The 13,212-nt window shown below is 38.0% G+C and overlaps 2 protein-coding genes across 2 annotated transcripts; both read left to right on the plus strand.

The window, feature by feature from the left end:
- The first annotated feature begins 1,240 nt into the window (after positions 1–1,240).
- LOC116259961 (uncharacterized) lies at positions 1,241–5,331 on the plus strand. Its single transcript, XM_031637999.2, has 2 exons — positions 1,241–1,575; positions 4,823–5,331. The coding sequence occupies exons 1-2, from the start codon at positions 1,408–1,410 to the stop codon at positions 5,048–5,050; spliced, it is 396 nt and encodes a 131-aa protein (XP_031493859.1). The 5' UTR covers positions 1,241–1,407; the 3' UTR covers positions 5,051–5,331.
- A 3,011-nt stretch (positions 5,332–8,342) lies between these two features.
- Positions 8,343–12,959, plus strand: LOC116260728 (translocase of chloroplast 34, chloroplastic). The gene is made up of 8 exons (XM_031639173.2): positions 8,343–8,476; positions 8,688–8,823; positions 8,975–9,082; positions 9,199–9,323; positions 9,476–9,740; positions 12,086–12,154; positions 12,227–12,388; positions 12,470–12,959. Exons 2-8 carry the CDS (start codon positions 8,725–8,727, stop codon positions 12,578–12,580), a joined length of 939 nt encoding a protein of 312 aa, XP_031495033.1. The 5' UTR covers positions 8,343–8,476; positions 8,688–8,724; the 3' UTR covers positions 12,581–12,959.
- The last annotated feature ends 253 nt before the right edge of the window (positions 12,960–13,212 follow it).

Consider the following 13,212-nt stretch of genomic DNA (forward strand, 5'->3'; position numbering starts at 1 on the left):
CCAAAGAGCTCGATTGAAGGAAGTAAAGTGGCAAGAAGTCGTAGAGTTTGCTCCAAAGAAAAATGAAGAAAGTCAAAAACTTTGAAGGAGCGAATTGAGGATTTTGTGCTTCAAAAATTTTAAGGGGCACTTTGACGACATTGAACCAAATTCCAAGGGCACGTAAATGTGGCTTAGAAATCATTGACGCTCGCTGAAAAAGAGATAAATGATGCCAATAGAAGAGAGTGAGCAGAAACCACCAATCGTAGATGGTGAGATGACAACTACTTGGAAACTATATATATTATCTTCTACTAATTAGTCATATCTATGTACATTATAACCAGTTGAGGTAATACTTGGGATAATACTTGCTTAACTGTTAGTTAAACATTTGTAAAATACTCGAAATTCAAGATTCACGTCTATTCAAACTTCACGTAACAGTGTATCAAAAACCTCCCATATACGGGGGAAACAATACATGGCCGCAATTTTGGAAAGGAGAAAACCCTACGTAGACCAGGAGTCGCCCGTTCGCATGAAAGAGTGTTCCGAACCACATGATGCTTGGATGAGAGAAAGTTTGAGTGTTTAAAGGCCCTTCACTTTAATAGTTCTAAACTATGGAGGAAGCAGTTGTATGCACAACAAGTGGCTTTTGCTGCTTTTTAGCGAAAGTACCTTTTTTTATGATGTGATGATTTAAATATTCGGTTTTAAAAGATGTATAGACGCTTTAATAAGTGTTCCAATTTAGGTGCGTGAATGTAAGACCAAATTCTCCGCCTCCCTAATTTTAAATCAGATTTTCAAAAAAAGAATTGAGATTCTAGCGTCCGATTTAACATGGGGGCTACGTTAAATCCATAATTTAGCACATTAAAAATATAATTTTTAAGTTGTTCATTAATGTTTGGGTTTATGGATTTCGAGCCATAAAAAGAGGGGTAGCTCTGGCTTGAAATGGATATTGCATCTTTCAAAATATTCCTAATCTTCTTAGAAATGGAGAATTTAAAATCTTGAAGTTAAAAACCTAAGACATGGGTAAAAATTTAAGATTTTTCATAACCTTAAATTTGAAAGTTTTAGTAATCAAACCCCTTCTTAAAAACTCCGTGGTTCTTGGTGCATTAATTAAGAACCCGCTGCCCGGGCTTAGGCCGAATGGACTAAGCGCCGCCCACCTCTTAGCTCTGAGCTTGCCCTCAGCCTTGGGCCCTTGAGTTTCTTTCTTCGTGCCATAACATAAACCAGGGTTTTGATGCCGAGGGTTTAGCTGATGCCACTCTGTGCATGTAGAGTGGTGATTTCCCCTTCATACTTGGTCACTGATTCACTGCTCCATCTCTGGCCTCCACTGACCAAAGGATCCAGTCCTTGAGGAGGCGGAATAACAGTTGGAGAAGAGGCACACGGAACATGTTTCCGACTCTAGTGCGATATTTCTCCAAGAAAGCCGCGCCAGACTTGAGAAGGATAAACCCGAGACTTCCTCCTCAGCAGGCATCTGAGGTCTCCAAGTCACTTTATCAGCTCATCAAGGATCATGGTCCCATTACCGTGGGAAGTACTTGGGACTACGCCAAGGTCGGTCGATTTGTAAAACTTGGTCACCGTTCAAGTTATTCGTCGACGATCTAGAATTTGTACACCTTCTGGGTGTTTCTTCGTTTTTGATGTTTGTGATTTGCTTCTTGGTTGATTGGGAGAACACCCAGTTGTTTTTTCTATCTTTTTTGTTTTCCGGATCGCTGATCCTTGTTCGCCCTATGCTTTTTTTTGGCATACTGTTCCTAATCCTTGGGATAGTTGATGTGTTTGTGTAGTGGTTTTGTAAAGTTTTATCATCGGATCGATACGCTGAGTTGCTTGTTCTTATAGGCTTGATCGATTATTGTGGGTTCTTTTTTGTACTTTTTTGGCTCTGTTTTCTTCTTCATTGGTAGAGCGCCCACTTGTTTTTCTTGCTTCTTTCTTATTCTAGATGAAATGTTTGAAGGCCATTTTTATTTTTCTTTCGCTAATTAACCATTACTTGCTTCAAATGACATGTTTGTTTGTGTGGTTTATTTGTTAAAATTTTCTGATTAATAGTAGGGGCGACCTCTGTGTCTTGTAGATACTTGCACATGCTACTAATAAACATTCTATGACACAAAGCACACCGACAGTTTTAGTATAATAATTACCTAAGCTTTGGCTTGCTGAGTACAAAAGAAAGAAGAAAGATAGCTTGTTTGACGTCTTCAATGTGAATTCTATTTTTCAAACTTCCCAATCGGGTGTCCCCTAAACATTTAAAACATGACCATGTTGATTGGAGAACTGGAAGATTCTGCAGAGGATCATCAATTCGAAGAAAAAATTCTGTTGAGATATAAACATTTGAGTGGGTATGGTTAAATTTCTTATCATGGCGGAGTTGGTTTGTAATTGTTCTTAGTAAACGAGTAGTGTCCACTGATTCATGTATGAGACTAGATGGTTGACTCATATATAATAGACCTTGTGATGATGGAAGCTTGTGAAGGAAAATGTAATGCTCTAAGGGCTGCTGTCCTACATGTTAGGACTTATAAGTTCACTGTTAGTACTTTAACCGCATATGCACCTTGAATCCATGGGCACGTGACTATGTTGCTTACAGAAAGTCATCTTTCTAACTTCATATATCTTTATGCTGAGACATTCAAGTTACTCCTTGTTTGAACTTTGAAGCTAGACACTGACCTATTTTTTCCAATTAAGGCATATCGACATTCAGTAGTTATTGCTCATAGTCATAGTGTATGCCTACTAAGTAAAAGTATCATTGATCATGATGCAGAATCTAATTTTTCATTAGAGTCTTAAATAGAAGCATCTTTGTACTTTGTAGTAGGCAAAGAAATGTCAAAGAATGGGTAGCACGTCCAGTCTGTTCAAGCATGAAATTTTAAACTGAAGAGGCTTTCCACAAGCAGAATGTCTTTCTATTTTCTTTGGTATTGTAATTTTATGCCCGTTATTAGGAGCATATGGAGACAAAGCCAGGAGTGTTGGGAAGACAAGATAGACCATGTTACTGTAGAGAACATGAATTTGATTTTCCAATAGCTAAAAGGGTTAGTTTCTGTATTGCTCAAAACTGTTGTGCTTTTCTTTAAATGAAATAACCAGCTAGTTCATAACTTCTTATTACTTTAGAGTCTAACCGATCTCATTCAATAGGAATTCTAGGAGCAATTGAAAACAACAATAGCCATCAGCTGTCTCCAAAATGAAGATTTTTTGCCATTTGTCCTGTGCTTTTGATGGATGCTACTGAAAACATCATGATGCATCCAATCAACCATTTAAAGCAGGGAATTCCCTATGGTTCTGAAAGTGGATATTAATTTGTTCTTAAACTCACAAGAATTGACTACAGAATCATTACTATCAGTTTCTCATGGAATAGTCTTCCGATAGTCACGTTAACATAACCCATGCATCATATCTCACTTATGTCGTGATTTGCCTGCTCACTTGTCATATTACATATCAACTACACTTGAATTTTCGGGTAGCTAATCAAAAAGGCAATTACTGGATGGCAAGATTTGTCCTAAAAAGGAGCTGGAGTTAAGGGACTGTAGCCTTATTAAATAGGTTTTCTTTTCTGCATGGCCCGCAGCTGTGGATAAGGATTTTTCATTTTCTTTTCCAATTTTTGGGTCGAGGGACTTAACCGCTCACCCAGAGTCATAGAACTGTGTAGTTTGGAATCCCTGCAATCAGTGCCTATATATGTTTTGGCTTGTGCAGAGAACTGATGCCCATAGAGCTTGAACCATTAGTGTCCATCTAAACACTACACCAAACCACCTTGGGGTTGTTGGAGGCTTTTCATGTTCAAGGGGTTCTTGCCTCCAGTTGGTTTCTGCATTTATCTCATTATTTTGTTTACATCTGAGACATGGTCAGCAAGTAGTAAGGAAGGGAGAGAAATCATATCTTTCATAGTAGTAGTAACATTGATCTGCTTGAAATTAAAAATGATCTTGGTGCCACAGAATAAGCAATTGGGATAAAGGGGTTCGAACTTTGAAGCTTGAAGCCAGTCACTTACAAGGCAAAAGATTTTTGTTGTGGTTGTGGAGCCTTTTTTGGATAATTCATTCTTCCATATTGTCCGTTAAAGGGTATCTTGTCTCTGCTTAAGGGATTGCGTGCGACATAGAATCTAAGCATGTTCTGTTATTAGATGGCATATATTGATCATTTGGATCTCAATTTCACCTTAATGTAAGCATGCTCTATTATTAGATGGCATATTTTGATCATTTGGATCTCAATTTCACCAAGGGTGCTGGGGCAGAAAATTTGTTCCAAATGCAAAATGTTTTTTTATATCATTTATCATATTTATAAATCAGTCATGATAGGTGAAGGAGCATGGTAACTTTTCTTTCTTAACTGAACTAAACTGTATGGACATACTGAAGCCATTGTAGCAGTGGGTCGTCTGAATGATCGAAGAAATGTGTTTTTTTACTTTGGAATTTTGGTTTACTAGCTACACAAGTTGTTGCTATTCTCTCTAAAGCGTCCTGCTTCTATGCTTTACTGGGTGAAGGTTGTAGCTAGTGGATCCAGGAAGTGTGGAAATTCACTGAAAGTCTGAAACTGATTTTGAAAGGGAAACCTTCTGCTTATCTTCTTTCTGCTTATCTTCTTTCATGGTTCTGAGCAAGTTCTCAAAAAATGCACAGAGAACATTGCATTATTGCTAATATGTTCCCCATAATTCTCATTGATTTTTGGTTCACATTTTTCTTTCCCCTTCTTTGACACGTTTATAGTTTCACTACAGGATGCTGGTATTAGTGGTTTGAGCAGCAAAACACATATGAAGATAATGCTCAAATGGATGAGGGGAAGGAAGATGCTAAAACTTTCTTGCACTCATGTAGGTTCCAGCAAGAAATTTTTCCACTCTACATTGCCTGAAACACCTCAAGCTAATCCTCCTGTAACTTCTCCAGTCGTGGAGCCTGTAGTTGCACAACGTACCTTAAAGAAGAAAAAGCAAGGCAAATGATATTTTTCTTCTCTATAATTGAATTAAAGAAAATTGGAAGTGAATGTTGGCTGTCACCGTTGCAAGTGATATGAAACTATTCTGTTCTTGAGATCTGGTGTATGGAATGCTTGTACTTTTTCCAGTATGTTTGGACTACAAAAGGAATTGTTGAAATTCAATTCAGACTATGGTCCTTGTAAACAGGATATCTTGGTCGGTCCAACTTCTTCCAATCAATTTTGCTAATTGCTGTATTGTCTCATAGACATTTAGTCTAATTGCAAAGTTCTTTTCTCCAAGCAGCTTCGTTATTGTTTTTGTCCTTTTACGTTGTGATTGGTTACTAAAGTAGATATTTTCTGGAAATGCGTGGAAAGTTGGCATATCCCGCAAGCTTGTGTTTGTTGATTTTCTCTTTTTCTGCAGCAACTATGGATGATTTGGAATGAAGAGCAGATCAGGTCATTTTGTATATAAATGATTTGTCAGTCAATTGGATCCTTGTTCATCTCACTCTATGAAAAATGTGACTGGAAGGATGCATGATGGGGTTTAAAAATAAAGAAGAAATCACTTTATACGGTACGCCTTTTATGCGAATCAAGCCACGATTGGTACAAGCCGCCGGCTGGTGTTCATAAATTTTAAATTTTTCATTTGCAACTGATTGCTTGTTGCAGTAATTCTGAATGTCGTCAACCTGGAGGACATGTGTTCCTGGTTAAAAGGTCGTCTTCTAGTTTTATTTCTGTTTTTTATGGGCCCATCATGTATTCCGAATATTTAGCCAGGTTCTTGGCTGTCTTAGGCTTACTGTTTTGGGGCTAGGGTTTTCACTTGCAATGTGCTCGGCTACTTCCACCTGGTATGATGCCATGCGTCCCCAAATTTTTGTCCTCAACATATTATTTTTGCTAATAAAGGAATGTAGCTTACCTCCCAGCACCATCCTAATTATTGGAACTGCATAAAGAAAAAAAATCATTCAATGCCCATTAGTAACTGTCTTGTTGAAAGCTTGTCCTCCAAAATGCCAAATGCCATGGCTTTTCTATACATAAAATGGAACGCATTATGTAGGCTGATGACATACAAGGGATAGGTTTTAGGTTTTAGTGGTTGTCCCTTTTGCTGCTACCGGAGTGGTAGCATTTCTTTCTCCAGCAATAGCATGTTCTGGAAACAGAAAAGCTTTCATTCTCTAGTTCTCGAGGGGTTTTTCCCGACAGTAAGGTTTGGGGTTGACAGATGTCTAATTTTTGTTTCGAATCTTTGGGGCATCAACTCTCTGTGTTGCAAATGAAGGGTCACCCATGTGCAAGTTGAAACGCGGTGTGAATGGTACCCCAAAACAGCAAAACATGCCCTATGCCTTAGGGAAACAAAGGGTTGGGAGCACATGTGCTGCAAATGAAGGGTTACCGATATGCAAGTTAAAATGCAGAGGGGGTGTACCCAACACACCAAAGACTATACTTTGAGTTAATAAGGTCTGGGTGAGAGTTTCAGTTCTTTTCTAAATTGTTTTAAATTGTATGATCAAACACTCCTCCTGCATATTCAAAACAGAAAAGCTGTTGCTCCTACCGGAGTTGCAGCATATCGTCCTTCAATAGTCACATGTGCTTTTAGTTGGGTCGACTCTACAAATTGCTTAATGCCTTTCTAGAAGCAGATAACCTGGCTATCTTTGCTCTTACCTCACAGTAAACAGTTGATGATTGTTGCGCTCACTGCCCCCCAAAAAAAAAGGTGCGGTAGACCCTATTTACGCCAACTTATGCTCAGGCTAAAATATCAATCCTAATGCACAACTTATATGTCATACATTTATGCCTATGCTTACCTTTGAAGCAAAACTGTTGCTCTCCAAAAAGAAGAAAAAAGAGGAGCCCAACAGTCACAAGCCACAAGGAAAAAAGTTTGGAAGATGGACATAAAGACACGGCTTCTCTTGCTTAAAGTTTGTAGCCGTAGGGCTGCACATGAGCGAGTGGAGCTCCATAGCAACATATATAATGCCGTCATTTCTGCCTAGCAAAGCTTCTATTAGAAGTCCATGGAACCATGAATTTTGAGACATAGTTAACAACAGAAATCTTTCAAAGAAATCATGCCCCGTAAACCGCTAATTTACTTGAGCGACCCACTTATACCCGATGTGCTGAACTTTTACGTGCTGGTTTTTTTATTGAGTCCCTCCACAAATTGGAGGGTTGGGAACCAGAAAATTTATGCAGGGGAACCCAGTCATAGAATGGACTTTGTGCCCGAATAGGTCATGGATATTTGGAAATGAGGATTTCTTCATCCTCTATCTTGTTGTTTAAATATAGCTAGTTTGAGCATATCTTGTAGTTTTTTTTGTTTAAATTTTGAGTAATATTAACTTCTTACACAAATTTGTATGACGGATCACTCACGAGTTGTTTCCAACTAGCAAAAAGGTTCAAAAGCAAACGAATGCAATCGTAAAAGTGTACGTTGAAGGACCTATTTGATTTGTCTCTGCCATACATAAGTGGCCTAGTGATGTTTCTCATTAGGACTGCACAACTAGACGAGCCAACTCAAGCTCAACTTGAACTCACTTCAAAAAACTCGGCTCGTGCTCGACTCATATATATACGAGCTGAGTTCTACCTTACAAAGATACTTGAAACATTAAATGAGTTGTGTTTGAGTTTTAAGAACTAGACTTATTTATACTCACTCAACTCGGGAACATGTACTTATATAATATTGCCAAAATCGGTTCACTGAATCACCGGTTTTTATTTTTTAAGGTAAAAATAAATTTTTACAAGTTATACGAGTTAACACTTACATGAGTTAAACAAGTTAATGCTTACATGAGTTGACACTAAACAAGTTAATGTCTAAACGAGTTGTATGAGAGTTGAGTTCGAGCTCAATTTTGTATAATTGAGTCAAACTTGCTATAAAGAGCTCAAACTCAAGTTTTTTGAGCGGAGTCTAGCTCTAGTTGGCCAAGCTCAGGCTTGACTCTGTTCGTGTGCAGCTCTATTTCTCAGTAACAAAAGGAAACCAGAATAGTTATAAAGTAAGACTTAAAATAAGCTTTTGTTATATTTTTTTTAGGAATAACTATGGTTTGATTGATAAGTAATTTTTTTTGTTTCCATTTTCCTACATTAATTAACAAAGTGGCAGGCCGCCATTTAAATAGGTGCTCATTTAAATTGGTTACCTGGATTCTTGAATAGGTGCTCATTTTGAATATACGAAACATTAGACCGTTCACGGTAAAATTTTCCTTCACCCGTCACAAAGACCAACCCGACTGAAGAGAAGAAATGGCCCTTTTAGATGAAACCGATAAGGCCGCCTTCCCTTCCGACCCGCGTACCAGTCTCTCTCTAAACCCTCCATCCACTCTCCCGGCTTCTTGGTTTGCAGCCCTCAAGCTCCCAGGAGTATCTGGTAAAATTTCTTCCCCTCCTTCTGTCTTTCTTTTTCACATTGAGAAGAAGGTAATGGTTTCAAGGGTCGTTGGTGGTGTTCTTGTCATGGAATTGGCACCTGTTAGAGTTTTGAGAAGTGGGTGCTGGTTCGTTATCTTTTCCCATGGATTTTGGCGCGAATTTGCATTCTCTTTTGCAATTCTTATGGTTGTTTTTATGGTAATTTGTAGATAGAGAGGTCCTTCTTTCCTATCGTTCTCTTCCTCAATGGCGTCGCAAATGATTCGTGAGTGGGCGGGTATTAACCAATTCCCAACTGCGACTCAGGACAAATTGCTTGGATTGTTGGGAAGATTGAAGCAGGAGGTAGGGTACTCCCTGCAAATTGGGTATCACTCATGTGAAATTATAGTTTCTTCTTCTCTCTCTCTTTCCTATTCCTACTTTACTTTTTGTTGCTATGACCATCATGTATTATGAAGTTTGATTCGTTTGGTTTCTTGAAATTTTATTTCAGAATGTGAGTACAATGACCATTCTTGTGATGGGAAAGGGTGGTGTGGGTAAATCTTCTACCGTCAATTCTATATTGGGCGAGCGAGTTGCTGCAGTCAGTGCTTTTCAGGTCTGAGGTCGATTACTTTGAAAATGCTTAGATGCTTTTCTTATTGGAGCTTTAGTAGTCCCATCTCTGTATTTGTTTTTCTTTCTTATACTTGAATGTTTCTTTTATTGGAGCAGACGGAAGCATTGCGGCCGATGATGTGCTCGCGCACAAGGGCGGGATTCACATTGAATATTATTGACACTCCCGGGCTCATAGAAGGGGGATATGTTAATGAACATGCTTTGGAGATCATAAAACGGTGAGAACCTTATCGCCTATGTATTTGTCTTATATGTTGCCGGAAGAATCTTCTGTTGCTCATTTACAACATGCGACTTTCTGTAATTTTTATTCGTAGTGTAGCAGTTGGTTGTTTGGGCATTTTATTGATAGTAGTTGTTGGAATCACAGGTTTCTTTTGAACAAGACTATTGATGTTCTACTTTATGTAGACCGGTTGGATAGCTACAGGGTGGATAACCTGGACAGGCAGGTTGTGAAAGCTATCACAGAGGCCTTTGGGATTGACTTGTGGCGGAGAGGGTTAGTTGTTCTGACGCATGCACAGCTCTCACCACCAGATGGATTAAGTTATGATGAGTTTCTCTCTAGAAGGTCAGAGGCAGTTCTAAGAATTGTCAGGTTGGGAGCTCGAATAAGAAAACAGGATTTTCAGGTGACCGAATTTTTTTTAGCCTGTAGTTCTTCTGCACTAGGCTTTCATAATCTCTAATGTTGAATTGTTACTTACATTATACAGTTTCCTGCTTTCGATGGACTCTTTTGTCCAGTGAATCCTTTAGGGTTCGACCATGAAGCATGGGATTTTACTTAACGTTGATGCTATTTTTGCGCAACTAATACAATCATTTGCTTTGTCAATAGTTTTCTTCGTTTGTCTGTTGACTCATATAAATGGTATGAAGCTGTATGACCTCCTTGCTTCATCATTTTTTACATGTGATGTAATCCATTGTCACAAAAACGTGTACGGGTATTATACGGCGAGAAATTTCTCGGGTATAATACGACAAAGTTGTATATTTCGGGAATAAAACAGGAAAATCTCGGTAAATTTTTAAAAAATTTAAAACATTTAATAAATCCTAAAAATTATAAAAAAAATAAAAATCATAAAATTATAATCTCGGTAATTTCACGTTTTTTATTTTCTGGCATTTTTTTTAAAAGGACGCGTTTTTTTTCACGTTTAATACGGCTGAATCTGTTTTGGCGTATTGTATGCATTTTTTTATGACAGTGAAAGGGATGCATGACAAAATAGGATTATTTTTTATGAATTTTTTTTTTCGTTGTGTAGACATAAGTGACAATATGTTACCACTACAAATTAATTCTTTGCTTTTGTTTGGCATTGAATTTATTTAATCTTTGTAGTTGTATGCTCTATTTGATATGATTTGCATATTATGAGTTGATATCCTGCTGTTGATAACTAATACAATGAACTTAATTTTAGATTTTAGAGCTGCTCTCGTGTCTGTGAAATCTGTATTATGCATTTAGCTGTGAAGTCTATTGCATGCATATTTGCTATTATTCCGCTGCATTGTTGCAGTGATTAGAATGTTGGCTCTAATCCCTGTGGGAAGGGAACCAAGGAAGAACAGAAATGAAAGAACATCCGAAGGGAATTCAATTGCAAAAGGGAAATTGGGTTTTTCTTAATCTCCAATTAGCCTAAAACAAAAGATAAGAGCCCCTTTTAAGAGGGCTAAACCCTAGACCAGAATTGGATCTCGGATCCCCAAAATAAAAGGTCTAAACCTAAAAAGGATTAATAACATATAAGATAAAACAATCTAGCCTAGGATCCCAAATGAATCCACTGGAATCCATTCCACTAAGCCATGCTGTGTCATGCATGCTTCAAGTCAACAGTGTTTGTCTTTATAGTTTATACGCTAAGACAATTTAATGCCTGATGTTTAGCAATATGTTGGTAGCAGAGTTTTCCAACTATAAACTTTTTAATTCACCAGAAGAGTACTATAAGTGTCAAAGAGGCTGCCCCGTCAAGAGCCATATATCCTAATTTTGTCTTCTGTTGCAATAAGCAGGAAAAATCTAAGCCCTTTGGAGATAGTGAAAATTCAATTTTGCTGTTGTAATCCCACAATATGATAGGATGCCTGTTGATTGTTTCTTAGAATCAGACATAGTAATATTTAGCTTAAACAAAAAGAATGATGTACAGTGGAGTCCTATCTTCCCATTGTCTGCTGAGTTATTCATGGTATGATATCCACAGCTTATGGCAAATATTTACTTTTTTTTTTCTTGCACAGCTTAATTATTCATGTCATTCAACCTACAAATTTGTCCTTTGCTGGCTTTCTTTCTCTCCCATGCTTTATGATATATTCCCTTCTGAAGCGCTGCAGAATATAAATGCTTATATTTTTGTGTCGGAACAGTAGCTTGTTTAATTGATAGCTGTAAACAAATACCTTTTAGCATAAGCAACGAGGTGGTTTTGACAAGGAAGCCTTGTGTTCCTAGAGTTTCCTTCAGATTATTTAGCAGACCCATCTGGTACCTTCATTCAGTTATTATGTTAGTTTAAGGGATTAGATACCTTTCTTACTCTGTTTCACTGCAAAGATGTTGGTAGTATGATACCTCTTATTATCGTGGTTGGATGAGGCTAAAAACTGCGTTGCCATGTGTAGGAGAATTCATTGGTTGCTGAGAGTTAGAATGTGAGTTCAACACTATGCTTTAACCAAAAGTCACAGAGCTACTTGATACAGGATAAAGATAATAAAGAAGCTAAATAACTCGCATAAGTGTTATTTCCATGAGGATCACCTGAGGAATAATCTCAATAGCTTCAATCCTATTTCTGTTACGAAATTTTCCTAACTTTTGGACTAAAAATGTCTTCTCCAACTATTTGCTGTTCAAGTAAAAAATAATTAGGCATGCAAAGGCCATATTCATCATTTTGTTTCTGGACCTACTTTTGTATAACTCACAGAATTGTACTTACTTTTGTAGAATCACCCGATCCCAGTTGTTTTGGTTGAGAACAGCGGGAGATGTGATACAAATGAACTTGGTGAAAAGGTTATCTTCTTTCCATTGCCTCTTGTCTTTCTTCTTCCTCTTTCCTTTAGCTAAGTGGCAGCATACGTGCAGGTTCTTCCCAATGGTGCAGTGTGGCTTCCAAACTTGGTTGAAAAGATTACTGATGTCATCTCGAATGGAACTAAACCCATTCTAGTTGACAAAAAACTGATTGAAGGTCCCAATCCAAATGAGAGAGGAAAGATCTGGATACCTATCATTTTAGCACTTCAGGTATGTGTTGGTTGTGGACTATCTACTTGGGCATCTTTGTGTATCTTTAGTTAATTCATTTCTTGTTTTGGGAAATCCCAGTACTTCTTTGTTATCAGACCGATTCGGCAAGGTATCAGCGATGATATCAATCAGGAGACTCGGCCTCTCTGGGAGCTTCGAGATATGGGATTGGCCGATCGACGCTATTGATGCTTCACGATTTAGATCTAATTTTTTGTGGAAGACATCTCATACATCTCCCTTAAGCTTAGTCTTCTCAGTCTGGCATTGTTCTTTCATCAAATTGTGCTTGTAGGGTAGTTCGATAGTTTGTGAGGGCATTTTTGAATTTTGACAGTTAGTTGATTATCTTTAAGTTAATTCAGAGGTACTGGAACTTTGAAAATGAAGAAGTTTGTTGTGAGCCGTTGAAGGGGAAAAATTCCAAGTTTCATCCACTATGTTCTAAGCTCTTAGTTGAAGTCAGGGAAAACTATTGTGCTCTAGATTGGTTTATCCTTTTATGACCATGTGTACAGAGGAAAAGCCGTTCCAGAATATTTAGCAATGAGTGATGTTTTTCCAGGTATACCTCTTTATACGGCATAAATGTTTTCGCCAAAGAAAATTCAGGTTCATCAGTCCGTGACCGTTTGTTATAGGGTGACACCTAGGAGCAGTGACAAGATAAAAGGGATTTAACTACAACGCCTTGTATTTGAGAATCACAGTGTACCCATGTTCTGCAACTGCCGGTTGCGGTATTTGTTATTTCCTACGAGGAACCTCACAATGTAAAGACCAACCTTTCTCAGTTGACATGCATCTCTTGTTTACTCTGT

Source organism: Nymphaea colorata, chromosome 9 (assembly GCF_008831285.2).
Source record: "Nymphaea colorata isolate Beijing-Zhang1983 chromosome 9, ASM883128v2, whole genome shotgun sequence".
NCBI lineage: Eukaryota > Viridiplantae > Streptophyta > Magnoliopsida > Nymphaeales > Nymphaeaceae > Nymphaea > Nymphaea colorata.

Excerpts from the sequence above, each read along its gene's own strand:
- LOC116259961 (XM_031637999.2), top strand. The coding sequence starts at position 1,408 with ATGTTTCCGACTCTAGTGCGATATTTCTCCAAGAAAGCCGCGCCAGAC. Across the intron at positions 1,576-4,822 it reads GTACTTGGGACTACGCCAAG|GATGCTGGTATTAGTGGTTT; the intron begins GTCGGTCGATTT and ends GTTTCACTACAG.
- LOC116260728 (XM_031639173.2), top strand. The coding sequence starts at position 8,725 with ATGGCGTCGCAAATGATTCGTGAGTGGGCGGGTATTAACCAATTCCCA. Across the intron at positions 8,824-8,974 it reads TGGGAAGATTGAAGCAGGAG|AATGTGAGTACAATGACCAT; the intron begins GTAGGGTACTCC and ends ATTTTATTTCAG. Across the intron at positions 12,389-12,469 it reads CTATCATTTTAGCACTTCAG|TACTTCTTTGTTATCAGACC; the intron begins GTATGTGTTGGT and ends GGGAAATCCCAG.